A 27,978-nucleotide genomic window follows, 5' to 3' on the forward strand; every position below is an offset into this window, starting at 1 on the left:
GCCAATCGTAACTCCTAGTGGCGACGCTGTCTGGGACTCAAGGCCAAGCTGATGGACGAGGGAAGATGGACGGAGCTGAATGGAAAATTACTGGAAGAAGACCTGGTTGAGGAGGTGTGCCAGAAGGCGTGTTCTGTGTTTTGGGGTTTCATATTAGGGACAGCGCCCCGAGGGTTGAGCAGAGAGGAGATAGGCGAGGAGCTAGAAGGAGCGTTTTAGATCGAGCTCTCCAAGTGAAGACTTCTTAGGAAGTTCACTTCTGACACCTTTTCATGAGTTCTTGGGTCTCAAGGGAATGGTAAGCAGGGATGTCATCCAGCATAGAGTAGGGACAGAAATGCTTTGGTTTAATGATTCCTAACATCGACATTAGCTTGGTAGTTATCTACCTCATGCTTTTAGAAGCTGTGCTTTTGTTTATATTCAGTCGTATGCGGATTCTTCGTAGAGTGGCATTTGTATTAGTACCCATTTATTTGCTGAACCTTGTGCTAAGGTGCTTGTATCTGCAGATGTTTTTCTTGATAATAAAATTCCGAAAGGAATAGAAATTGACCTCCGAGTCTTCAATTATGTCAACTTGCGGAAAGTATTCTTTGATAATTGTGTTTGCTCCCTCTACGCTATTGGGCAAGTAAAAAGGTCCATTCGACCAGAGTGGGTTCTTGAGATAAATGATACAAGAAAATTGGGCCCCAGCATTTGGTAGCAGAGGATGGTTACTTCCGATAGCGAGGGACGATTAGATAAGATAAGTGATCCTTGAGATCCATAGACGATAAGTAACGGTGAATCATCAGATGGTGAGCAGCGGACGATGGCGGATGATGAACATAGACGGCGAGTAGCAGTGCGGCAGGAAGCAGCAGTTTGTGAAGTGAGTATGAACAAGATGAGATGTTGTAGATTGCGGTGTTGATTTGTTGTGTGATGTCTTGCGGAGTTAGAGTGAATGTTGAGTAATTGCGAGATCAGGCTGTGAGCGCGCGCAGCCCAGGAAGTGTGGTGTAGAAGACACCCGTGGTAGATTTTGTTGACCACCCAAAGGAGATCGTGAGGTACCATCGATCACCTGGACCGAGATAGGGGGAGTGAATGTGTGAGTGTATGGCAACTTGACGCTGGTCGTGAGTTGCTGCATGTGGACTTGAGCATTTGTAACCTATCAGAGGCGACAGATAGTTGCCAGCCGAGGTCAACAATTTCGAGAGACTGTGGACGAACAGTCAGAGGCTGTGGACGGACAGCCAGGCAAGGAATTTGTATTTAGGGTATGAATGGGACGAGTGCGGGCATGAAAGGTAAACGGCAAGGAGAGGGAACTGCTGCGAACGAAGACAGGTGACGTCAGAGAGTGTCGTGCTGTGATAGGTCGGTTGATGTGAGTCGCGCTGTTATTGGAGGATTTGATATCAAGAGGTAAACAGAGTGCGGGATCGAATTTGTCAATCATGAAGTGTTTTAAGGTTTTTCGAGAAATGTGTAGAGGAGATAAGCATGTGGTTACTCGAGAGGGAGAAGAGGCCCCTCCCGAGGACACTCCAGCACATTACATGGCAAAGAATGTGGGCTTACACACGATTATTTGGCTTGAGAATTGGCATAAAATGACCCAAAGTGAAGGGGAATTAGCATTCCCGAGATATGGCTCGTTCAGGCTAGCAGTGTTGTACCAGTTGAAATCTGTAATGGCGGGGTTACGACCTTTGCCAAGGCCCATACAGTTTGAAGCACTACATGCGTTGATTAGAGCAGCGCATGATAGGGATAGAGGGAGGAATCAGGAAAGAGTGAAGAAGTCGATCAGGGCTTATCAGGATGCTAGATGGGACGCAGCGGAGAAAAGATGGAGTGTGCAGGCGATCGAGGAGGAGAGACTTTACCCCTTGTTGATTACATCAGAGGGGGTAAGGAATGTAAAGTCAGAAGAAGTGAGATAGACGATGACTTATTGGAAAGGTTATTGTCAGAGAGACCACCTCCGTATAACCCAGAGGTCCCAGAGGGGACATTGGTTCAAATAGAAGATACGAGAAAAGTAATAAGCAATTCAGAAATGAGAGTAGAAGGGAGACTCTCAATAGGAACAGAGAGTACGAGGAGCCCGTCTGAGGCAAGCGTAAAGGTAGAGAGAGAGGGGAGGTTAACGGACGCCTTTAAGGTACCGGTTACCATTGGACCCATTGTTTCGATTTACCACCCAGATACAGGAGAGGGCGAAAACCCGGAGCGGACAACCGAGGAGGCCAGGGGAGAGGTCGCAGAAAGTGGACTGGCGGGTGCAATGACCCGGAATCCGAACCCTATAGAATGGAGTACACCTTTGCCAGCCATGTCAGATTCCTCAGGGGAGCAAAGAGAGCAGAGACCAGAGAGGCCGAGGTCCCTGATGGAGTCGAGATCAGATTTGCGATCATGGGTACCGCCACAGAGAGGCCAGGACCCGAGGGTAAGAATGGCAGAGAGAGAGCAGGTCAGCTTCGGGGATCGGTCCACTCCAAGGGAGATGTTTCGAGAAGGGAGGTCGGGGGACCAGGAATGTGAGGAAGACGGTAGAGGAAGGGTGGTCTGCTGAGAGGTCCTGAAAGGAGCCCTAGGAGCTGGAATGATAGATGTAGTAAGGCTAAAAGCAGAGGTGGATGAGATGATAAGCGGAAGCTTATCCCTTGAGAGAGTGGTAACATATGGACCGGACGAAATACTTTTTGTGGCGAAGGATGTGACTCGGAAGGCACGAGCGGCACATGAGAAATTGTCAGAATTGGCTAGGCGATATGAGGTAGATTTGTCTAAGACTAAAACATTGCAAGGAAGCCATAGGTTGCAGTACAGTGACCAGGAACTGGAAGAGAAAAGGGTCGTCGGATTAAGGGCTCATAGTAGAGAATTGATCCTGGCCATTCGAATATGGATGACGCTTGATAAGTGGGAAGAAAAATGGTCCAGGAAGAAAGGTTCTAGAGGAATGACTGGAGGGACCCCACCTCCGGGTGGAGGCCAGGTGAAATTAGGAAATTTCCCTTTAAGGGAAGTGCAGAATGGAGGTTACGTGTACGTACCCTGGAGTAGGGGTGATTTGGCGGCGTTTACCAATGATTTTCCCCGGCTTAGGGAGAAGCCGGTAGAGTGGTATAAGCAAGTTGATCGTTTTGTTAAGATCTCAAAGGTATTGTGGACCGATCTGAACACTCTGTTCGACATCGTGGTCCCGGGAGATCTTTGGGCGGCATGTAAGACTGCCATTGATTGGCCAACTCAAGAGCCTGAGAGAAATGCATACACAAATGGTCCATCACCGGCAGTAATGAGGTTGTATGAGTGAGTGATTGCCTGGCTGAAGGAGAAGGTTTCTCCTCAAGACATTGATTGGGTAAAAATAGACAGGACAGTGCAGGAACCGACAGAGACGGTGCATGAGTTTTATGAGAGACTCTTGCAGGCTTTTAAGCAGTACAGTGGTCTAGATGCATTGGACACAAAGGATATGGGACAGTTTGTCTCAAAATTTGTGTTGGGATTGAGGCCAGAGGTTAGCCATATGATACAGCAACATTTGATCTGTTGGCAGAATAAGCCGGTTGACGAAATTTTGCGGTACGCTAGGTACTGTGCTGATGAGATTGAATCTAAGCATAGGAAACTGAAGGACAATCTCATGCTCGTTCAGATGCAAACCGCTCAGGGACAGCCTAATGGCGGAGCAGTGGTAAGGAGACAGGGGAATTATCAGGCAGGAAATCAGAACGTCCAGGGGCAAGGAAGGCCAAGACCAATAGACCCTAGGACGGGGATGGATGTGGCGATATTGAAAAACACCACAGCTTGTCACCAGTGTCATCAGATTGGACACTGTAGACGCGAGTGTCCCCTGAATCCATGGAATCAGACGCAGCCGGAAGGAGAGGTAGTTCAGGTCCCTGGGACGGAGTCGGTACAGACAGTAACCAGACCTAGAATGGTGAAAGGGGGGACTGGCGTCCCGCAGATGCAGGTCCCCCAGCCACCCAGAATACAGACTGTACAGCAGGGAGCTCGCACTTATTTGCAGATGCCAATGTTTGAAGTGAGTGAGGGAAATGAGATAAGCTTGTTGGCCCGATTAGGGTCTAACAAGGACGAGGACTGTATGCTTAGGGCCATTCTAGAAGTGGACCAGGCAGAACCCTTTGTGGAAGCAGATCTTGACGGTCATCCTACGACCTTTTTGGTTGATACGGGAGCTACTAGATCGACTATAAGGTCGCCCGTGGTTCCACGGTTAGCCCTTTCTGGACAGAGTATCCAGGTCGTTGGAGTGGCAAATAAGAAGCTGGTTAGTCCGCTGACGGAGCCAATTCCAATTAGGATAGGAAATTTCAGTGATCGGCACCAGTTCGTGGTGTGTGACTCTAGTCCGGTTTGCCTGTTAGGAAGAGATTTACTGTGCAAACTCAATTGTACGATCTACTGTACCCCGAAAGGAGTGGAGGTACAGACGAGAGACGATGATGCGACCTTTAAGGTTGCGAATCAGAGCGCGTGCGTGGAGATGTACCCAGCCTTAACGGTGGAGGAACTTCCACCTGATCTGAGAGATTCAGTGTCAATTGATGTATGGGATCTTAGTGGCGAGGAAATTGGTCTAGTTAAGGGAGCAGATCCGGTGAAAATCCAGGTTAAGCCAAACGCAGAATTCCCGAGGACACCCCAGTATAAGTTATCCCCGGAAACAGTCGCAGGGATTAAACCCGTGATTGAGTCCATGATTAGGCAGGGAATACTGATGGAGATTATGGGTAGCCCATGTAATACGCCCATTATGGGGCTACAGAAGCCAAGCGGGAAATTTAGGATTGTGCAAGACTTGCGAAAAATAAACGAAATAGTTGTTCCATGTTGTCCAGTGGTACCGAATCCATCCGTGATCCTATTTCAGATCCCATGTGAAGCTGAATGGTTCACGGTGATTGACTTGTGTCAAGCATTTTTCTCGATTCCTCTGCATGAGGAGAGCCGATTTCTTTTTGCATTTAGGCTGGAGAATCGCGTGTTAACGTGGTGCCGTATCCCACAGGAGTACACGGAGAGTCCATCTATCTTTAATCAGATCTTGAAGAAGAATCTCGAAGGTCTTGTGTTGCCACAAAACTCTGTTTTAGTGCAATACATTGATGATCTGCTTGTTGCGTCAGAGACGGAAGACGCCTGTAGAATTGACACAGTTGCTTTGTTGAATTACTTGGGAGAGAATGGTCACAAGGTGTCTCCAAATAAACTGCAATACTGTTTGAGAGAAGTACAGTATTTGGGGCACCGGATTGAGAAGGGAAAGAGGAAGGTGTCTCCAGATCGTATTGATGCGATTTTGAGGATGCCAGTTACTTCGACTCAGAGGGAGGTCAGAATGTTTTTGGGAATGGTGGGCTATTGCCGCCAGTGGATCCCAAACTTCTCCTTTGAAGCGAAGTCTTTACAGCGGCTGACGCGAAAGGATGTGAGTGATCCGGTACCATGGGACGAAGACTGCTTAAAGTCGTTCCTGAGACTGAGAGAAGCTTTGTGCACTGCTCCAGCTTTGGGGATACCAGATTATAACAAGGCATTTGCCTTATTCTGTTGCGAAAAGGAAGGTTGCGCATTAGCAGTGTTGACTCAGAGTCACGGAGGAGTCCGTAGACCAGTTGCCTATTTTTCAGCTACTCTAGATCCAGTAGCTTCTGCGTTGCCCGGATGTCTCAGATCCGTTGCTGCAACAGGTGTCAGTCTCGAAAGATGTGAGAGCATTGTGATGGGGCATCCGCTTACTGTTCATGTGCCACACTCTGTTGAACTGTTGATGACTAGGACTAAAACACAGCACCTCACGAATAATAGGTTGACTCGTTATGAACAAGTTATCCTTGCTGCAGATAATGTAACGTTGAATAGGTGTTCTGTTTTAAATCCTGCTACTTTGTTGCCTATTCCAAATGTAAATGATGATGAAGATTGTGAGGACCATGATTGTCTCGATGTGACGGAACTATGCACCAAACCGAGGCCTGACATTGTCGATGAACCGCTCCCAGTTTCAGACGAGATTTTCTTTGTGGACGGTTCATGTTTAAGAGACAGTGTCGGTCGACTGAGAGCAGCGTTTGCTGTGTGTACCATCTCAGGAGTAGTGGAAGCTGCTTGTTTAGAAGGAGTACACTCCGCACAGGTGGCTGAGCTTATTGCGCTGACCCGTGCCTGTTTGGCCGCTGATAAGATCCGTGTAACGATTTACACAGATAGCCAATATGGGTTTGGTGTAGTTCACGACTTCGGACAGCTATGGTCCCAGAGAGGGTTTATGACATCTTCTGGTTCACCCATTAGGAACGGGGATTATGTACGACAATTGTTGGAAGCTCTGCAAAGCCCGGATGAAATTGCTGTTGTCAAATGTTCTGCACACACTAAGGGAACTGATTTTGTGTCATTGGGTAATAATTACGCAGACGAGGTTGCTCGATTTTGTGCAGAGCAGGGATGTAATTATACTGAAAATCATGTTGAAGAGAGCGAAGAGAAAACGGATTACACTGTGATGTTAGCTATGGCAGACTCATGGGAGGAACTGAAGCAGTTGCAAGATGGGGTCACCGACCAAGAGCGGGACAGTTGGATACGAGCGGGATGCGAGAAAGGAGAGGTGGATATATGGGTTTCGAGTGATGGACGTGCTGTGTTACCGGAATGTTTGTTGAGTCCCATGGCGAGACTGATACATGGTGCTGTGCATCTTGGCAGGGATGCGATGATGCGAGTGTTTCGCCAAACGTGGTATAATCCGAAGTTTCGAACAGTGGCTGAGGCTGTGTGTCAAAGGTGTGTTACCTGTCAGCAGATGAATGTCGGAAAAAGAACCGCTGTGACGTTGAGTCACATAGGTAGGTCAGGCGGTCCTTTTAATAGGATGCAGCTAGATTTTATTGAAATGCCGAAGTGCAATGGGTTGAGGTACATATTAGTTATAGTATGTGTCTTTTCCAGGTGGGTGGAAGCTTACCCAACACGTAGGTGTGACACACTCACCGTAGCTAAGTTACTATTGAGAGAATTAATCCAGAGGTACGGGTTCCCGACCTCTTTTGAATCAGATAGAGGGACTCATTTCCATAGTGAAATCATGAAGCTGCTTTGTGCTGCCTTAAATGTAGACCAAAGATTGCACTGCAGCTACCGACCAGAGGCTTCAGGAATTGTGGAGCAAGTTAATGGAACTTTGAAGGCCCGAATGGCGAAAGTATGCTCCTCGACATCCTTGAAATGGCCAGATGCATTACCTTTAGTTCTCATGAGTCTCCGAAGTGTACCCGATAGGAGGACTGGATTGTCACCCCACGAGAAAATAATGGGGAGGGCGATGCGCTTGCCAGCAATACCTGCTACTGCTTTGATTAACATCACTGATGACATGATTTTGGACTATTGTAAAGGCCTGGCTGACGTGGTCCGTTCTGTGTCTCAGCAGGTGCAGACAGCAACGGTCCCCGCCACAAGCGACCTGTGCCACGACCTGTGCCCAGGCAACTGGGTATTGGTGCGCAAACACGTGAGGAAGAGTTGTCTGGATGCTCGCTGGCGCGGGCCATACCAGATAATCTTGATAACGAATACAGCAGTGAAGTGTGGGGGACTGCCGAACTGGATACATGCCTCCCATACCCGTAGAGTTCCCGCACCCTTGGAAGAAACGGCCCCTCTTGAGAACGAAAACCCAGTTGAGGTGGCAGAGCCATCTGAGAGGGCAAGTCAAGCTGTAGGGGTTGCTGACGCAGCTGGTTGTGCACTGAACCAAGGACTTGAAAATAACGCTGAAAGAGACTCGGAAGAAGAAGAAAGAGCTGCAGGGGGCAGTACCGAGTCGGATTCTGCCGAGGAAGAAAACAGTGCACAGGGTACCAGAAGGGAGCGCGGAGGTGCCACAGAAGCAGGAAAGGTTTGGCCCGTGAGTCAGAGGCGGGAGAACTTGAAACCAGCACCCAGAATTGATCTTGCCCCAGTCTCTGAAGAATCTGAAGCAGAGCAAGAGGACGTAGATCGACCCCAAGGTGCTCTGAGAAGATCGAAGCGAACCAGAGTGCCGAGCCAAAAGTACGCCTCACCAGAGTGGGCATACACAGTAACTGATGCCAAGCTTACTGAACACGGGAAGATTGAGATCGATCACACTGGTCAACAGTCTCCCGTTTCCGAGAGTGGAAGTGTTGTTGAAGATTCCAGGCTTGGAGATCGAAGGAGTACTGACCATCAATATTCCGAATCCTCCATTCTTGAGTATCATCTGTGGTCTGATTTTGGAAACACTAGACTTCCCAACCTTTGCAGTTATACCCGCACCCCAAGAACTGACAACCCTTAAGCTTGAAATACTGCAGGCGGTCCTAGAACTGTTGGGACCGGCAGTTATTCTGGACTGATTGTGAGGTTGTTGCACATTAAAGTTGAGAAGAAGGTAACCTAGGCCCGAGTGGAAGAAGAATAAATTTAGGGATTTTCCGTTGAAGGACAAAGAAGAGTTAGGGAAGCCTGGATGATCAGAAGAAACGAGAAATTGATCTTTGCTAAAAGTTCCCTGGGTCGAGAGAGCAGTTGGATTGAACTCCTTGGATGAGGAAGAGACTTGTGTCTGCAGAGACTGTACTGAACATTGAAAACATTTCAGAGATGGCGGAGCCTGGGAATACGCATTGTAGAGCCAAAATATTGAAAGGCACACTGTTAGGAGTAGTGATAGCGGTTATATTTGCAGTAGTAGTGACTTCATACATGGTGGCCCATAGACAGGAGGGGGAGGTTCAGAGAGCACCCACACCTACCACTCCAAGACAGGGAGGGGTCACTGACAGGGATCAGAGAGTTCAGACGCTCGAGGAGAATAGTATGTTCCACATGGATTTGTCTAGAGCCGACTTCAAACTCAATGCTTATGCGAAACTGTTGTACGAATATGTGGATGTGATGGATGCGAAAGATTGTTATGTGTGTATGCAGTTGCCTGCTTCTGTAGATGAGGGTATTAGGTACCATCATCTCCCACTGACATATGGGATCTCTTGCAGCCTATTGCTTAGTTTGTTTTATGAAAGGAAACAGTTTGAGTATTTCTTCTCAAATTATGACACAGTACTTCCCGAAGTTCCGGTATACAAGCATTTGAATAAATATGACTATTATAAGACAGAGGATAGGCTTCGGAAGTATTTTAGGCCGACTGCGAAGCTAGATACTGCTTATGCTCATAGACATAATTTGACATGCTGGTTGTCCGAAACGGAAAAGAAGTTCATAGGCCAGATAGAGGATAGGTATAGAAAATTGACTCAGACACGAGATACAGGAGATAGTCCAGTGGATTGGACGGATGAGGAGAGATGGCATAAATCCAAGGGAAGTTCTGGACCGATTGCATTGGATGAGGTACAGAGGGGGAAGTTGTGTGTTGCCCGGCCTCAAACCCCTAAGGAGAAGGTTTTAGTGGGGCATAGTACGTGTGAACATACTTTTACTATGGAGGACTCGCCTAAAGATTTCTTGCAGAAATCGATACAGGTGATTCCGACTGTGTATTATGTGTGTGGAAGGAATGCATATGTGATATTGCCTGCGAATTGGTATGGTACGTGTTACTTGGCCATTATGTTCCCAAAGATTTACCATACGGAAGATTTGAAATTGTTGGAGACAGGAAGGCACTCCAAAGTGCGGAGAGCTGTGAATGTAGGAATGGTGATTGGGGATATATATGGAGTGACGATACCTAGTTTGGGTGTGGTCCTGAATGATGTGAAGATAAGAAATTTGGCGACTGTGGTGGATGAATTGTCGATGAATTCGGCGAGGTCATTGCTGTTGGTGAATGGAGAGATTTTGTCGATACGGAATATGGTTTTGCAGAATTGACTTGCGTTAGACGTATTATTGGCAAAAGAGGGCAGAGTCTGTAAATTGTTGAAGGTCCAAGAATGTTGCACGTATATTCCAGACAACAGTAAGGACCTGGCGAAGTATATCGTCAACATCACCACGATCCATAAGGAATTGGAAGATTTGACGGAAGAGAATGTGTGGGAAAAGATCAGCCAAGGATTTGGTCGAGTGGGGACTTGGTTTGCAAACTTGGGAATGGGATTCCTGGGTTCTGTGTTGAAACCAATTATAATTGCTGTGGTATGTGTGATTTGTTTGTGGGGACTCTTAAGGGCCTGGAAGTGGTATAGGGGGAATAAGGCCGAAAGAGCCCTCAGAGCAAATGAGCAGCGAATGGAGAGATTGCAGGATCGTCAGTATCAAAATCTTAAGAGAATGGAAGGGATTCGACATGGTGGGATGGTAGCAACTGCAGTTTAAGTCAGCTATAGTCCAGGAGGAAAGAGAATGATGGTGTGATGACAGTTGTCATCAAAGGGGGGAACTGATGTAGCGCTTAAATGTATTGAAAATTGTAGGGGTGCATCATATTCAATGTTAGTTGGCACCCACCTATAATGAACGTATCTTTAGTTGTGCTGTGCGAAATGTATTAAGAAAATGTGGTAGCTATGTCACAATGTAGAAGCATTAGGAGATGCAGAAAACATATAATGAATGTATTTAAGGAAATGTAAAACGATAAGTTTCTGTTTAATGCAATGTACCCGACTAAATGTGTAATTCGATTGGATTATTTCATGTATGGCGTTTATTCATATATGTGAAAGTAGAAGCACGAATGCTAGAATGTAATTTAATAGTGTATTTAACCCAGTAGAGGCCCGAAGACACATATATCGTGGACGAGAAAAGCCTGGTATTTCTTATGTTAGCTGTATGCGGTAGGTCGCAAGTGATTTATTTTAGCAGAAGTTTTAGGCTGCAGTAAATTGTAGAAGTAAGGGATGCGAAGTATTTCTTCACTCTGTGATCTCACCGCAGGTGCAAGGACAGTTGGTTCGTTAGTAAAAAGGTCTTTGTTTAACAGTTGAATTATGGAGAAAGCCAGACATGGGAGTGCATTGGAATGTGCCAATCGTAACTCTTAGTGGCGACGCTGTCTGGGACTCAAGGCCAAGCTGATGGACGAGGGAAGATGGACGGAGCTGAATGGAAAATTACTGGAAGAAGATTTGGTCGAGGAGGTGTGCCAGAAGGCGTGTTCTGTGTTTTGGGGTTTCGTATTAGGGACAGCGCCCCGAGGGTTGAGCAGAGAGGAGATAGGCGAGGAGCTAGAAGGAGCGTTTTAGATCGAGCTCTCCAAGTGAAGACTTCTTAGGAAGTTCACTTCTGACACCTTTTCACGAGTTCTTGGGTCTCAAGGGAATGGTAAGCAGGGACGTCATCCAGCATAAAGTAGGGACAGAAATGCTTTGGTTTAATGATTCCTAATATCGACATTAGCTTGGTAGTTATCTACCTCATGCTTTTAGAAGCTGTGCTTTTGTTTATATTCAGTCGTATGCGGATTCTTCGTAGAGTGGCATTTGTATTAGTACCCATTTATTTGCTGAACCTTGTGCTAAGGTGGTTGTATCTGCAGATGTTTTTCTTGATAATAAAATTCCGAAAGGAATAGAAATTGACCTCCGAGTCTTCAATTATGTCAAATTGCGGAAGGTATTCTTTGATAATTGTGTTTGCTCCCTCTACGCTATTGGGCAAGTAAAAAGGTCCATTCGACCAGAGCGGGTTCTTGAGATAAATGATACAAGAAAATTGGGCCCCAGCATTAGCATGGAGTACTTAAGTACTCAGGATGTGCTGTTGTTTTAGTGCTAAATTTCCATTGCTGTTTCACTCCTCAATATATGATTATGCCTCCGGCCAGCCATAGTCTGACACAAATACAGGCCCATGTAGTCTGCACAACTTTCAGCACATTTTAAATGTATCTGATTTGTGAGGAAATGAGCAATGGCTACCCTATTTTTACAAGGAGTGTCTGAGAAGGACAGACTGTTTTGGGAAAATACTTTGAATTTAAAAGATAAAATAAAAAGCTAATTTCCAAAAGAGAAATTTGATTGTCTAAACCTCATCATTCACACAATCAGCAGGAGGTAGCCTCGCATATTATTCACCTAAGCATTTTTCCTCAGAAGTGCACAACTTACCTCTAGGCAAGCATGGTTTTTGGTGAGCCATCCAAACAGATGTAACTTTAGAACTTGAAAGGGTGTACTTTGTTTATTAAGTAAATCCTGCCTGGTTTTGTGATTCCCACTCACACTCACTAAGATAATCTTAAAAGACAACGTTTTTGGCAGCGCGCACAATATAAATAGAGTTAGTCAACCACCCACTGTGTGGGGGGGAAGGCTGAGCAAGGGGTGGATCCCTAACAAGTGCCCAATAACGGCTGGTCTCTCAGTGGGTTACTGTGCCTGCTGCAGCAACCAGGTCAGAACTTAAATAGAGCGAATGGTCGCTTCCAGTCTGCTGTAATAACATAGTATGAAAAGGAGTATGGAGGTCAATGTGGCAAAGACCAAGCTTATGACCTTCAATCCACACCCAAGCTACAGAGTTGGCAAGCTTCTAATGAACGGCCAAATCCTGGAGGAGGTAACAAATTTTCCTTACCTGGGCATCCATGTCTCCAATAATAATCGGTGGAATAGACATTTGGAATTGTCCACGTTGAAATTTATCCAGATTACGGGGGCGCTGGTCAAAGAGCATAAAAAATCGCTCATAAAACCTATCAAACCAGTGCTAGAAGTATATGAGGCAAAGGCCCTAAACTCTGTCCTGTATGGGGCAGAGCTCTGGGGTTTTGACCCATTAACACCCCTAATAGCCGCAGAAAATAAATTTCTCCGTTACATCGTCGGCCTGCCACAAAGTACGCCAATGGTCCCATTGCGCTATGACCTAGGTAGAAAGGGTATTAATGATCTGGCCAGTCTCCGTCCGGTTTTATACTGGAGGAGACTATGGACCACCCCGGAGCTACAACCCTACGCTAGGGGTATCTTGGATATAATCCGGGTTGACAAGTTTCACAAGATTGGATGGTTAAGGAACCTTCGTGAATCCTTAAAAGCCCTGGGGTTGGAAGATCTATGGAATGATCCAGTTGGTGCCCTGTTCCCAGCCAAAAAGCTACTGAAAACATTATATTGGGAACAGGTAAATCGCAGGGTATGGGGTTCTTTTTCTGCCCCTACAATGACCAGCCGTTTTCTAGAGGCAAAGGCCTCACCTACCCTGGAACCTTACTGGGATCTGATTACTTCACCGACTGACAGGAAACTTTACTTCCAACTCAGAGCAGGTTCCCTTCCACTAAGGGCTCTAACTTGCGGGTGGTTTGGTACAACTATATGCACTTGTCCAGCTTGTGGTGCGAAAGAAGAAACAATTGCTCACTTCTTGTTTGTCTGCCCGGTATATGTTACCCCCAGACGTCATTGGCTCTCTCCTTTATGTAAACTTTTGGGCACAAGGAGATCTGCCGTTGCCATTAGAATTCTACTCACAAGCACTTTACCATTCCACTCAGTAGTTTTAGCCAAATACATGGGGTGGGCATGGTCCCTTAGATTAAAAACCCTCCGGTCTAGTGAAAAGGTGCATAGGTAGGCCCTCAAATATGATTATTATTCGTGTATTAACTTTTTTAGCACTACTTGATCATCAATGTTTAATCCATATCATCGCGTCTATTTCTATGTTTAATATCCCTTTTACATAAAACTTTTATCTATTTATTGTAAAGTTTTTACATTTTTAACCATTAACTGACTTGTTTTACTTGTATTCGTTTTTTATGTTTGTGTCTTGTATGAATTATTTTAATTCGAATAAAGACTACTATGATGATGATGAAAAGGAGTACCAAAGGACAACGTGGTGCAGCAATACACAGTGTAAAGCACATAGAAGCTGCAAGATCAACATATCAAAAGAACCTCAGTATGTAGGATTAAAGGTAATTAATAGACCTATCACATATACATTCAATGTGGCTATTATGCTACTGTACATTCCCATTTTGGGAGTACAATTGTGTCAATTTTGACGATAAAGGCATGTTTCGAAAAACAACAATATACGTCGGGCAGGTGCTAGTTTTATGTGCATCACACAAAGTCGTTTTCCCATCACAGTAAAGCATGCTTAGGTTCTATTCCGCATGTGTGCTGCCAAAAATGTTGAAATATTTTTAAATATCTGTTAACTGTAGAAGTTAAGCGGAGAAGTTTGATTCGCTTCTTTAGGGGACGGGGCAGGAAAATGTTTGAGCCCCCAATCTGTAGTGGACTAAATTCAAGCACCAAATTGGCTTTCGTTTTACACGCACATACATGTAATAAATATACATGTGCTTGTAAAACAGTAATTTGCACACACAAAAATGTTGCATCATGCCTATTCAACCCCCTATGAACTCCTCTTGCGTTAAATGGGTGCCACAGCACCTGCCGCGCCCCTAGTTCTAGTCCCAGCGCCACTGCTCCCGCACCCCTGCTTCCAGCGCTATGCTTCCGCGGCCCGCACAGACTCGTATGCACTCTTCCCTGCAGCGTGCACCCCTCTCTCTGCTGCAGTCTGTGCTCCCCGAGCTCCGGGCCCGGTGGCCTCGTCAGACTCTGCCCTCGCGACAACTCACTAGCAGACACCCACGCAGACGAGCCCTGTGCTTCTCGGCTCTAGGCCGCCACCTCCTTCCTGTATCTTTCAGTGAACAACGGAAACCCGAGCTGGGTGAAAACCCAAACTGGACCGGACGCTGCAGCACACCTTGAGGGGGCCGCTCCGGCACCTCGACGCTCACTCGCCATGGCACGGCTGGTGTGGCCGGCGGCCCTGCTGCTGCTCCTGGCCTCCACCGACACAGGTAAGGCGGACCAATGAATGTTGACTTGTTAGGGATGCCAGGCCCTGAGCGAGCCTCTGTGCAGCTGTGCAGCTGTGCACGACTCGGGCGATAGTCCGCCGGGTTCATGCACCTTTCATGTTCATGCTTGTGGTGAGTAGCTAGCCTGGGGGCCCTAACTTGGAATGCCCGACTTGGGCTTTCAGCCTCCTAAAGTTAAAGAACCGATTTGCTTACTAAGACACTCTCAGACTGGTTAAGCGCCAAGAGACAAATCACTTAGTCCTAAGTGCTGTATAATCGGGTTTGCTTAGATCTGAGCTGATAGATTCCATCCTACTCTGCGCGCACAGCACTTGAGCTAAATCATCCATTGCCCCTCAACTCCCCCCCCCCCCCCTCACGAGTCCCGCCCACGGGCGGGGCAGAGCTGGGCAGAGTTCACTGTCCTTTGAGGTGGGTGTAAGTAAGTTGTTGTAGTCATCCGTGTGCTTCAGTACAGGGTTGTTTGGACCCAGGAGGGGATGTGGCAGCACCCAGTGCCCTCCTGTCGTGTTTCCCCAAATAATTTGATATTCCTGTTTCAGCAGGCTGACAAGTGTGAGCGGTGCGGATTAGTCCACCAGTGGGGTAAATAGTTTCTTGTGAGGCTATGTAAACCCAGTGTGTCCATATTCAGTGTAGAGTCTCACTACGTGGACACCACGTGCGGGAACAGGTCAACGCCGCCCCCGCCAGGGCCTTTATTCGGACAGGGAGCAGTGGGGTCAGCGTGGCGCCTGGGCTCTGTTATATGTCGTGGTGGGCTCGGAGGGATCCCGACGCCTGGTCCGCAGAGTGTCCCTACTTCTGAGCCCGTCCCTGGTGTAGGTGAAATGAGGGCGCGCTCGTGAGTGGACTCCAAAGGCGTTGGACTGGAAAATATACGACCACTCCCCCCCCCCCCCCACCCTACTCAGAGGCCCTTAGACTGGACTGGGCCGCGAGGGCTTCAGACCCAGGAGAGGCCCCCAGCCCGAACCCAGGTAAGGGACAGCCCCGTGCCCAGACCCACACTTATAGTTGCTAGCACTGTGTAGTGACCCAGAGGCCTGCTATATTTACTTCTATAGCCCTGGAGGCCACGACGGTACCTTGCCAACTAGCTGCACTGTCTCTGTGCGTGGTTGAGACAGAGAAATAGTGTTTAGCTGCCCACTCTGGGCCCACTGCCGACCTGTTGCACGCGTGTGCTGCCTCTGTATCACTTGACACTCCTGGAGGTGCAAATAACCATCCTACAAAGAGCTCTACTTCTCACACACATCTCTCTTCAAAAGATGATGCCCAATTCACAAAATACTGTGGCCCAGGCATATTTTGGGCTTGGCCACCTGGCTAATGGCACAGACTGCACACAGGCTGCCCGCCAACCTACCCACCCGTATGAATGAATGAATTAGTATGAATATTTTATTGCGCGATTACTTAAAATAATGTTCAATATTCCAAAATAATGCAATCTCATAAACCCGCCCATTGCAAGGGAAAGCAGTGTTAGCAGCGCCATCTTAACTCTACAGAGGGCATCGTGTGCATTAACTGCCCAGCCACAGCGCTCGTGCATTCACACTGTGGTAAGGGGCTCCTAACCGCCCCCCCTCCCCCTCAGACTTGTCCACCCCTTGACCATCACACCCCCAAATACACACAGGCCAAGTACCTGCACTTGACATCACGTGCATCTCTGGATCAAAATGGCGCCTCGTTGTGTTTAACCGGGCGCGCTCCCGGCGCTGTTATTTCATCATGTCCAGGCCGGACGTCTCAGGAAGACACTGTCCTTTCCAACGTAACACTCGCTGTGTGGGTTCACGGTCATAGTGACCACACCGTCATCCGCTTCAGTCAACACGCATACACAGACGTCACCCAAAGATTACACTGACACTTTATTTGTGGGTGAAGAACTGCTGCAGGTTTATTTCATACAACACAGTATGATAATAAAATTGGGTTATCTTACGGGCGATCCAGGGCAGGCAGCCCCTTGCTGCTCCGCCCGCCTGGTGAGCCAGCACACACGGTGGGTCGATGCCCGGCAGTGTGGCACATAATTATTTACAGATCATCCACTGGGTCACGTGATCTGTCTCCTACTCCCGCCCCTTCCGACAGGGGCGGAGCGTGTTGTGGCACACCCCCGGTTGGTCAGGCCCCCCAACCGCCCGAAGGACTAACGGGGCGCCGTCGCGGTCTTCCCAGAACCCCCTTCGGCTCCTGGACCTTGGCTCGGGCACCCTTACTGTGCCGGACAGGGGTACCCTTACTGTACCGCCTGTCGCAGAGGTACCCTTACTGTACCCGTCTGCATCCAGATCGCCCTGTAACTCCGCCTGCAACGCAAAAGAAAACATTAAAACATTCCAACTAACGCGCTGTGCCTGACACGTGGGGTAAGTGGAAAGGGTGGGAAATCGCGTGTCCAGGCTGGAGCGGCGCGCAGGAAACAGAGGAGGAACTGGGCGAGCGGGCCTCCTAAGTAGGGGGGGGCAAGCCGCGCCCCCCGCCCCCAACGGCCCGCCTCCAGCTCCAAACTATAGGGAGTCATACCTTGGTGGGCGTAGCCTCGCGCGCGAGGCAGCAAAGGGGAAGGCTCCGACGGGCGGCCACTAACATGCTGCCCTGCTGATGTCCCACTGCTTGGGACGCGGGCAGCGGCATAGTGACCACACCGTCATCCGCTTCAGTCAACACGCATACACAGACGTCACCCAAAGATTACACTGACACTTTATTTGTGGGTGAAGAACTGCTGCAGGTTTATTTCATACAACACAGTATGATAATAAAATTGGGTTATCTTACGGGCGATCCAGGGCAGGCAGCCCCTTGCTGCTCCGCCCGCCTGGTGAGCCAGCACACACGGTGGGTCGATGCCCGGCAGTGTGGCACATAATTATTTACAGATCATCCACTGGGTCACGTGATCTGTCTCCTACTCCCGCCCCTTCCGACAGGGGCGGAGCGTGTTGTGGCACACCCCCGGTTGGTCAGGCCCCCCAACCGCCCGAAGGACTAACGGGGCGCCGTCGCGGTCTTCCCAGAACCCCCTTCGGCTCCTGGACCTTGGCTCGGGCACCCTTACTGTGCCGGACAGGGGTACCCTTACTGTACCGCCTGTCGCAGAGGTACCCTTACTGTACCCGTCTGCATCCAGATCGCCCTGTAACTCCGCCACAGCTCTGGGGAGGCTACCGTCGCTGCCAGAGCCCCCCTTCCTCCCTTCGCTGTTTATAGGTGCCCGCCCCTGCGAGCCAGCTTTTAGTGGGCTAAATAATGGGTCCTGTTCTGTAACCGTAAATATACGGCATTAAGTTAGGTGCCACCTGGCACGGAATTGTGTTCCCGACAGCTACAGCACCATGAGCAGGGTGAAGGTAACGTGTGAGTTAACCACTTCACCTACGTATATAAACACAAGCTGACATCACGGTTACCTAAAATTGCTTCCTTTCACATCGTATTAGTCTACTGTTTACTACAAACTGGCCCATATCTTAGCAACATCTCCCGGTCTTAGCCTCTCTACTTGCAAATTAAGTTACCTTAAATTGGACGATGGAGTCTTATACTAGTCCCGCTGTTATCCCACTCTTTTCTTGCTCTCCACTGGGACAGCGTATCCAATTCCTTGCTTGTTGAATAGCAGCTAGCTTTGGACTCTATTGCTGCTGAAAGTAGTTAATATCTTTGCCTACAGTCCTTGTCACACCGGTGTTGCAGTGCTGTAGGTAAGTCGTGGCACCGACATCGTGGCTTGAAAAGGAAACTTCTCATTTCTATCAAATAATTTGTTGTGAGCCCCAGTTATGATTTCGTTCCTAACCCATAATTGGCAGTGTCTCTATCTTGCCAGTACCTCGGTCACGTCCACCTTAAATCATGACAATACATCTGGCTTTTCCGCTAGCCTTGTCCATTAACCTGTCAAATGTCAGTGGAGAGCAGCACATCTCTGGTCATGCTTGTTTCAGAAGGTGATAAGCCCTTTTCATTACTAGAAAGTTTAAGTGCAATATTCAAGGGGGATGGTCGCTCCCTGCTCTCTCAATATTACCATGTAGATAAGGGCATGCCATTCCCGGGTGTCTGGTTGAAGTATGCACCGGTAACTGACACACATTCTGTAGTGTCTGGGTGAAGTGTGCACAGGGCATTGCCACTCTCCCTCGTGCAGTGCCGTGAACCGTTTGAAGTAGTTCATCAGATTCAGCCAACCACCCCCTAGGTGGAGGCTTGCACTCTCAAACTTCTGCTTCAAGGCATTGGTGAAATAGGCGCTTATCGACCTGCAATCCTATTAAGATTTTTCAATTGGCCGAATTAGGGGCCTTCCTGGCTTAAAAGTGTGTTCCTAACAGCTACAGCACAATAAGCAGGGTGAAGGTAATGTGTGAGTCAACCACTTTCCCTACGTATATAAACACAAGCTGACATCACGAATATCTAATGAGGGGATGGGCCCTTAAAAGCTGTGAGCATCAGACAGTATGGGGGGCGACAGCCTCTGTCTATGTACTCTCCCCAGCAGACGGGAAACATATGCTCACTGTTCCTGGCTGCTTCATGTCACTGTCTCTGAATGGTTACTGCCACAAGTTTGCTTCCTTTCACATTGTATTATCCTATTGTTTACTACAAACTGACCCAAATCTTAGCAACATCTCCCCGTTTTAGCCTTTCTACTTGCAAATTAAGTTACATTAACTTGGACGATAGAGTCTTATACTAGTCCCGCTGTTCATCCCAATCTTTTCTTGCTCTCCACTGGGACAGCGTATCCAATTTCCTTGCTTGTTGAATAGAAGCTAGCCTTTTTAGACTTTATTGCGGCAAGTTGGCAGTGTCTCTATCTTGCCAATCCCTTTGTCACGTCTGCTTTAAATGATGACAATACATCTGGCTTTTCCGCTAGCTTTGCCCACTTAACCTGTCAAATGTCACTGGAAAGCAGCACATCTCTGGTCATGCTCATTCCAGACGGTGTGAAGCCCTTCCCATTACTAGAAAGTTTAAGTGCAAAATTCAAGATGTATGGTCGCTCTCTGAATTATTACCATGTAGATGAGGGCATGCCATTCTGGGGTGCCAGCCACCCCCCAGGTGGAGGCTTGCACTCCCAAACTTCTGCTAGTGTAAAAAACCCGGTCACACCTCCAGTTCAGTAGAATTTAGTAATTCACGACACTGACAACCCCAGGGGCCTAATACTGGGCTGTGTATATGCGGACCAATATCACCATGAACAATTAGCTTGGAGTGGATGGGTGTTAACCTAGACTGGCTGAAGGCAAAACCTTTGACAATCACTCCTGACAAGATGTGCCAACGCAGGTAGGATAAGGAGTTATCAAGCCCGCCTTACTTCCTTTCCCAGTTTGAAACAGGTCGAAGAAGATGCCCCTTCCAGAAAGGTCATGGCCTTATCCCTGAAGCCTATCCATACAGAATTCTACCGGAAATCTACAGCATTGCTTTGTAAAGCTTTTTCTGGTTCCACAATTAATTATGGTCGATATGCTCTCCCTCAGTTTGAACATAATCTTAGCTAATCGTACGCCTGCCTAATTCCCTGGGCTGACTTGCTTAATGCTTTACACCTGGAATTGCCCCACCAAATGTGGCCTAGCACTGAAACTTAACTGGGTTGTCTCAACTTTCCTTTTAGAGCTAGAAACGCCCCCCGTGCTCCTTGTGCTTACTAAATGGACCCGCTCCTTAGTTTTCAGCACACAATGCACTTAAATGTCATCTGGCCCTGGTGCCTATCAAACAACCGTGACAGCCTCTGTCACCTTCATACAATACATAACAAACCTCACAAGGTCGCAGAAGCGGCAAGCCAGGCTAAGTCTCGGTAAACCATGTCACCCTGTGCTTTCCATGGCCTCCCTGTGGAACAGGGAGAATAACCTTAAAGATGTTGTGTATGACACACAGACCCAGGCCTTCCGCTTGTCTCCCAAAAGCTCAGGCTGACGACTTTCCTGTATAAAAGGCCCTCAGCTTGTCTCAAAACAGCGCAGGCTGCTGACTTTCTGTATAGACTGAGCTGCCACTATGACTGACCTGAAAGAAACATTACACCAGCTGTTTTCAAACTGCAAGGTAAAGGAACGACTTACACAAGAGGCTGGTAAAGCAGTGGATACTGCTAGATGTTGCACTTGGCCACACAAGAACTCCCACACTAGGTCAGCCTGCCTATCCCAACGCAGGCAATAACCGAGAAATCACACCTCCTTCCCGGCCAAGAGCCATTGACGGATCTCTAATAGTGTGGGAGAGCTGAAGATTGTCCTTGGATAAGGGTGAAACCCATCAAGTTTAACAATGTCTATGTAGACTCTATGAGTCACACGCTGCACAAAAGGTCAACAAATTGTGACACCTAACAAACTTCACCGCACTTTAACACTAAGTAAACCATGGCCACCAGAAGCGGCTTCCGTGAGATGGCCTTCTCAGTAGAGGGCGTGGAGCAAGCACCTCCACAGCAAAGTGCACCACCCTTCGCGCAAAACAGGCCCGAGAATCTCGCAGAGCATCTCCCAGATAGGCAAATCATGCTGCGTGAAAACGCAGGATTCGGCAGCATATTCATTTGCTCCTTTGTGCCCCCTGCCACAAACTTCCCTGTGCAGGAGTGCCAGCACCATCAGAAACCAGCGAGAGGAAAAGGGGGTGCGCCTGGGTGGAAGCATCTGCATACTAAAAGGAAAGGCCAAAGGCCTGAAAAACAACAAGCACCTTTGCCAGGTGTAACACCCACTCTGATCTACGCGCATTGCCGCCAAATAGACAAGAGGAGCATAATACCTATAGAATCTGTTTCCAAAATAGCATCATCCTGGTGTTCCCCTTTGGGCCTCCCATCCAAGTACTAACCAGGCCTGACCCTGCGTAACTTTCAGGATGACCCATGAACGTGCAAATTCCAGAGAAGCCGGCTGCGTGCGAGGTTGCCTGACTACAGCCTAATCACAAACATCAGCAAGCGCCAATGGCCCAAAGAGCAACACTACCAAGCCTCGCAGATTTCCCTGAGCCCACGCGTAACATCGTCCCCCCCCCCAATGGTCGATGAGGGGTAATTACATTAGAAATTGAAGAAGGGAACTCAATAGCAGCTTGAGTCATATGAGGAGTTATAAGCGGGCCCCTGCTGACCCTTTCCAGCAGTCTATTTAGTCTGAAGACTACAACCCGACACTGCCTCAGATATACTTCACTGAGGATGCAATTACAAGGGAGTTCATGTTACAGGCTTATATATATATATAGCGCAAGCGCCGAGCGCTTTACAAGGGCACTAGCTACATTACACAGGATATATTCCTTTGAATAAAACGAACATCGGCTCAAACATGGCATCTCACATTGGAAGGTCGGCTGCCCTAGCCTTACGCCGCCCACTAAACAAGCTACTGTTTCAGTTGCCTGCTGCAACGGACGCGTCCCAAACAGACTACCGAGTGCGCCTGATGTAAATAGGTCAGTAGGTCACTGTAGTGAAATGTTTCCTGGTTGAATCCCCCTTACACTGTATCCCCGCTACGATTTCGTACCTGTCAGAAAACAAGCACTCGTCAATTCAAGTGAAAGGCCTCCGTACATAGCAACGTCCGGCCTCCTCTACAATCCGAATGAATCTCACCCCCGAGCCAGTCTGCCGCCGGATCTCGGCAGTGTGTGCTGGCCGCGAGGGCCGAATCCGTCTATGGGGGCCGGTATACACGACCGTGGGGCCTGATGAGCGGTGTCTCCCCCCCCGTTCTAATTGGAAGACTCCGAGGTAAACCTCCATGCACTGTGAGAGCTGGGGGGACCGGAAGCTCCAGGCAGTGCGCGTGGGCTGGACAATCGGGTACATAGCACCCCCCTACCAGCCCCGCCTGATCGTCCCACCCCACCCCACTGCTTTGGGGTATGTGACGGGGGGCCTGCTGACATTTTATCCCCAATTTAAATATCACTTTCTCTCAAATTGACCTTTTTCTATTTTGTAAATAAATGTCGATTATTTTCTGAACACTTTGCCCTACACAATGCCTGGGCTTAGAAAAGGATTCCCTGTGTGTCTCGCGCAGACCCATCTGAGAGAGTTACTTAAAGTAATTAAAGGACTCCCTGTGTACCTTGTGCATGCCCATTCCGCGAGAGTTATTAAAAGTACGTGCGAGATAAGTTGTCTCATAAATTGTGACTTGATACGTAACTGATAAAGCCGAAAACTTTGCAAATCTTATAAAGTTACAAAGTTTACATAGAACTTTGCGAGGTTTCCAAGAGTAGCTTTGCAGTGGGCACCACAGCTCTCTGAGGACATGGTTCAACCCACTGAGCTGTCTTTGATGGTCATTAATACCAACATTGCTGTGGAAAGAGTTGCGCATGCGCCGTCCGTCCTAGAGAGGGGCCCGTCCTAGGGCAGAGCTCTCTTGATTTACACTGCCTTTTTTAGCCCCTCACACTCTCCTCCGTGGCCTCACCAGATCGGATTTATGGAGGTTCGTACCCCCGACGGCATATTTATTGTCGCCCCCAGTCGTTACCAGCTCCCCAGCAAGGAGAGTAGAGACTGCAAATAATCGTAAGTCAAGGCAAACGTGGAGCTGATTAGCTAGAGGAAGACAGAACTATCCTCGCTAAGTATCCATAGTAGGGCCTATGCTCGCCAACTCAGGCCTGCAACTACTCGCCAAGCAATCTGGTACCAACCTGCACCGGTCCCCGCACCGGTTTCCCAATGCGGTACCCCCACGCTTATCAGGCTACCCCTGACCATGCTGGCGAGACTGTAGTTTGTTTGCAGCACCCCTCCTAGCGCCATGCCGCCGATCGCGCTCCGGTACTGCTACGGCCACCACCCGCCGGCGGCGCTGTTGACCGGCCGGAAATCTCGCGCGGCCAGCGTACAGGGAGCCCCGGCGCACTCCAGCGCTCCCTCCCCACAACGTACAAGGGGTGAAAGGTAACCAAAGCGAACACTCCTTTCCCGCGCGATATTTAAATCAATCCCGCGCTGGGCAGCCGCTGGGACCATCGGCGTGAAGGGGCACCTTATCCAGTCCTCCCTACCCACCACAAACGATCAAAGGCTTCCCCCGCGACTGCCCTGCACCCGACCGAAAACAACCCCGTACTGTTTACCTCCAAACGGGAGGGAAGCGGGACACGCTGTACCAATAACCCGCTAAACCAATATCAGACGGGATGACCCCGCCGAACGCGCTAACGTCCAAAACAGCGCTACCGCTCGGACCCGCTCATCTAACGGATACCAGCATAGCCCGGGACTGAACCATTAAACCCTGCAAGTGTTTACGCGCTGACACCGCTCCCCGGCCCACACAGTTCCCTGGGATAAAAAAATTTTGCGAAAGATAGCGCCGTGCCACCGCCAACAACCACTCGGCTCCCACGCTTGTCGTGCCCTAAACCGCACACCGCCTACGAGCCCGCCTACGAGCCCCAGATCCTAGAGGGAGGCGTCGAATCGACAACGATTACCCGGAACCAACACACTAGCACAGAGGAGACACCGTGCAGCCACCGGAGCCCAGCGGGGCCAAAGGTCCTTAGTCCACCCACTTACAGTGCCCCAAGGCCGCTCAGCGCTCCCCCCAGCCCCCGACACCTCACCTCTGGGTCCGCCATGCCCAAGACGCTTCTACTATAGCCCGCTACCACACCGCCACTACTTCGCAAGACTCCTCTGCCGACCGCAATTCCGGGTTCCACGACGATCGATTAGCCCCAGAAACCGCAAAAACACCGCCACCGACCGCGATGTTCACCCTTACTACCAGCTATTAAGTTATCACATGTTGAAAGCTCGCCTGCTCACAAACAGGGCAACTCTTCCAAGGTCGTCGGGGAATCACGCGCCATTTGTCCCTTTGAAAGCACCCGACACGTTTTGCACCATTGCTCGGTGACGGGAGAAGACAGACACGACTGTGCACTGAATCCTTAAAAGCAATTACCTCTGAAATCACGACAGTGTGACTAACCACAGGAACGTAAATTAATTTAAAAGGCTGCGAAATCTCCCTGGATGACTTCTGACCTCTCGGGCATGTAAGTCAATCTGAAAAACAGTTATCACGGACACAAACGTGTGACCCACGCCAGACCTGAGCTACGACTCCTGCTGCGGCACTGGAGACCAACGGCATGTAAACCTTGCACAACAAAAGACCCCTCCCCCGGCCTTGCACCTACACAGCATAAGTCTTGCTCCCCTCAGCCCACCTCCCGAGCCCCACCAGGCAACCCAGCAACATCCAGGCCAGTGAGGCTCGGGGACAGGGGACAATTAACACTCACCGGACTAACACGAAGGCACAACCCGACGCCAGACAGGACGACCAGAACGCCCAAGACACTCAAAACGGCGGCGTAGTGACGAAAATCGCGTGTCCAGGCTGGAGCGGCACGCAGGAAACAGAGGAGGAACTGGGCGAGCGGGCCTCCTAAGTAGGGGGGGGCAAGCCGCGCCCCCCGCCCCCAACGGCCCGCCTCCAGCTCCAAACTATAGGGAGTCATACCTTGGTGGGCGTAGCCTCGCGCGCGAGGCAGCAAAGGGGAAGGCTCCGACGGGCGGCCACTAACATGCTGCCCTGCTGATGTCCCACTGCTTGGGACGCGGGCAGCGGCAGTCCGCAGCTTGCAACGACACAACCAACATCAGGTCAGCATGTTGTCTCAAGGTCAGATTGGGAAGTCGGGCATTAGCCGATGGCCGGTGCCCAAAGGTGACACGTGGGCCAGTTTTCAAGGGCCTCAGCTTCTTCCCTGCCCTCCCAGGCCATCGCACTTCAGGCTATGGTGGCCAAGGTGTTGAGTGTGACAATCTGCCTCACTTGTGGCCAGGTGTTGCTCTGTTTGTTGGGTTATTCTCACCTCCGCCCCCAGTGGGGCCGCGAAGCAGTGTCTTGGCCCTAACCCCTCCTCTGCCAGGCCATCACATTCAGGCAATGGTGGGTGGGTGCGGGTGGGAGTATGCAGGGGCCTCACTGAGTTTTTTTTTTTATATGGGCCATCTGCACCTCAGACCCTCAGTGGAGCAGCGGTAGCCATGTCCTTTTTCTTGACCCCTCCCCTGCAAGGCCATCACCTTCAGGCTATGGAGGGCTAGGTAGGGAGTGAACTAAGAGAAGGCTTCCCTGAGGCTATGAAGGGCTGGGTAGGGAGTGAACTAAGAGAAGGCTTCCCTGAGGCTATGGAGGGCTGGGTAGGGAGTGAACTAAGAGAAGGCATCCCTGAGGCTATGAAGGGCTGGGTAGGGAGTGAACTAAGAGAAGGCTTCCCTGAGTCTATGGAGGGCTAGGTAGGGAGTGAACTAAGAGAAGGCTTCCCTGAGGCTATGGAGGGCTGGGTAGGGAGTGAACTAAGAGAAGCCTTCCCTGAGGCTATGAAGGGCTGGGTAGGGAGTGAACTAAGGGAATTCTTCCCTGAGGCTATGAAGGGCTGGGTAGGGAGTGAACTAAGAGAAGGCTTCCCTGAGGCTATGGAGGGCTGGGTAGGGAGTGAACTAAGAGAAGGTTTCCCTGAGGCTATGAAGGGCTGGGTAGGGAGTGAACTAAGAGAAGGCTTCCCTGAGGCTATGAAGGGCTGGGTAGGGAGTGAACTAAGAGAAGGCTTCCCTGAGGCTATGAAGGGCTGGGTAGGGAGTGAACTAAGAGAAGGCTTCCCTGAGGCTATGGAGGGCTGGGTAGGGAGTGAACTAAGAGAAGGCTTCCCTGAGGCTATGGAGGGCTTGGTAGGGAGTGAACTAAGAGAAGCCTTCTCTGAGGCTATGGAGGGCTAGGTAGGGAGTGAACTAAGAGAAGGCTTCCCTGAGGCTATGAAGGGCTGGGTAGGGAGTGAATTAAGAGAAGGCTTCCCTGAGGCTATGGAGGGCTGGGTAGGGAGTGAACTAAGAGAAGGCGTCCCTGAGGCTATGAAGGGCTGGGTAGGGAGTGAACTAAGAGAAGGCTTCCCTGAGTCTTTGGAGGGCTAGGTAGGGAGTGAACTAAGAGAAGGCTTCCCTGAGGCTATGGAGGGCTGGGTAGGAAGTGAACTACGAGAAGCCTTCCCTGAGGCTATGAAGGGCTGGGTAGGGAGTGAACTAAGGGAAATCTTCCCTGAGGCTATGAAGGGCTGGGTAGGGAGTGAACTAAGAGAAGGCTTCCCTGAGGCTATGGAGGGCTGGGTAGGGAGTGAACTAAGAGAAGGTTTCCCTGAGGCTATGAAGGGCTGGGTAGGGAGTGAACTAAGAGAAGGCTTCCCTGAGGCTATGAAGGGCTGGGTAGGGAGTGAACTAAGAGATGGCTTCCCTGAGGCTACGGAGGGCTGGTAGGGAGTGAACTAAGGGAAGCCTTCCCTGAGGCTATGAAGGGCTGGGTATGGAGTGAACTAAGAGAAGCCTTCCCTCAGGCTATGGAGGGCTGGGTAGGGAGTGAACTAAGAGAAGCCTTCCCCGAGACTATGGAGGGCTTGGTAGGGAGTGAACTAAGGGAAGCCTTCCCTGAGGCTATGGAGGGCTGGGTAGGGAGTGAACTAAGAGAAGCCTTCCCTTAGGCTATGGAGGGCTGGTAGGGAGTGAACTAAGAGAAGCCTTCTCTGAGGCTATGGAGGGCTTGGTAGGGAGTGAACTAAGGGAAGCCTTCCCTGAGGCTATGAAGGACTGGTAGGGAGTGAACTAAGAGAATCCTTCTCTGAGGCTATGGAGGGCTTAGTAGGGAGTGAACTAAGGGAAGCCTTCCCTAAGGCTATGGAGGACTGGTAGGGAGTGAACTAAGAGAAGCCTTCTATGAGGCTATGGAGGACTGGTAGGGAGTGAACTAAGGGAAGCCTTCCCCGAGACTATGGAGGGCTTGGTAGGGAGTGAACTAAGGGAAGCCTTCCCTGAGGCTATGGAGGACTGGTAGGGAGTGAACTAAGAGAAGCCTTCTCTGAGGCTATGGAGGGCTTGGTAGGGAGTGAACTAAGAGAAGCCTTCTCTGAGGCTGTGGAGGACTGGTAGGGAGTGAACTAAGAGAAGCATTCTCTGAGGCTATGGAGGGCTTGGTAGGGAGTGAACTAAGAGAAGCCTTCCCCAAGACTATGGAGGGCTTGGTAGGGAGTGAACTAAGGGAAGCCTTCCC

The 27,978-nt window shown here is 49.5% G+C and overlaps 1 protein-coding gene across 1 annotated transcript in view; it reads left to right on the forward strand.

The window, feature by feature from the left end:
* Positions 1–14,660: 14,660 nt before the first annotated feature.
* PVRIG (PVR related immunoglobulin domain containing) overlaps positions 14,661–27,978 on the forward strand; it is a 63,427-nt gene continuing 50,109 nt past the window's right edge. Inside the window, exon 1 of the mRNA XM_085636788.1 lies at positions 14,661–14,824. Coding sequence (XP_085492914.1) covers positions 14,767–14,824 — 58 coding nt within the window. The 5' untranslated portion in view covers positions 14,661–14,766. The remainder of the gene's footprint in view (positions 14,825–27,978) is intronic.

This window comes from Triturus cristatus, chromosome 12, assembly GCF_964204655.1.
Source record: "Triturus cristatus chromosome 12, aTriCri1.1, whole genome shotgun sequence".
NCBI lineage: Eukaryota > Metazoa > Chordata > Amphibia > Caudata > Salamandridae > Triturus > Triturus cristatus.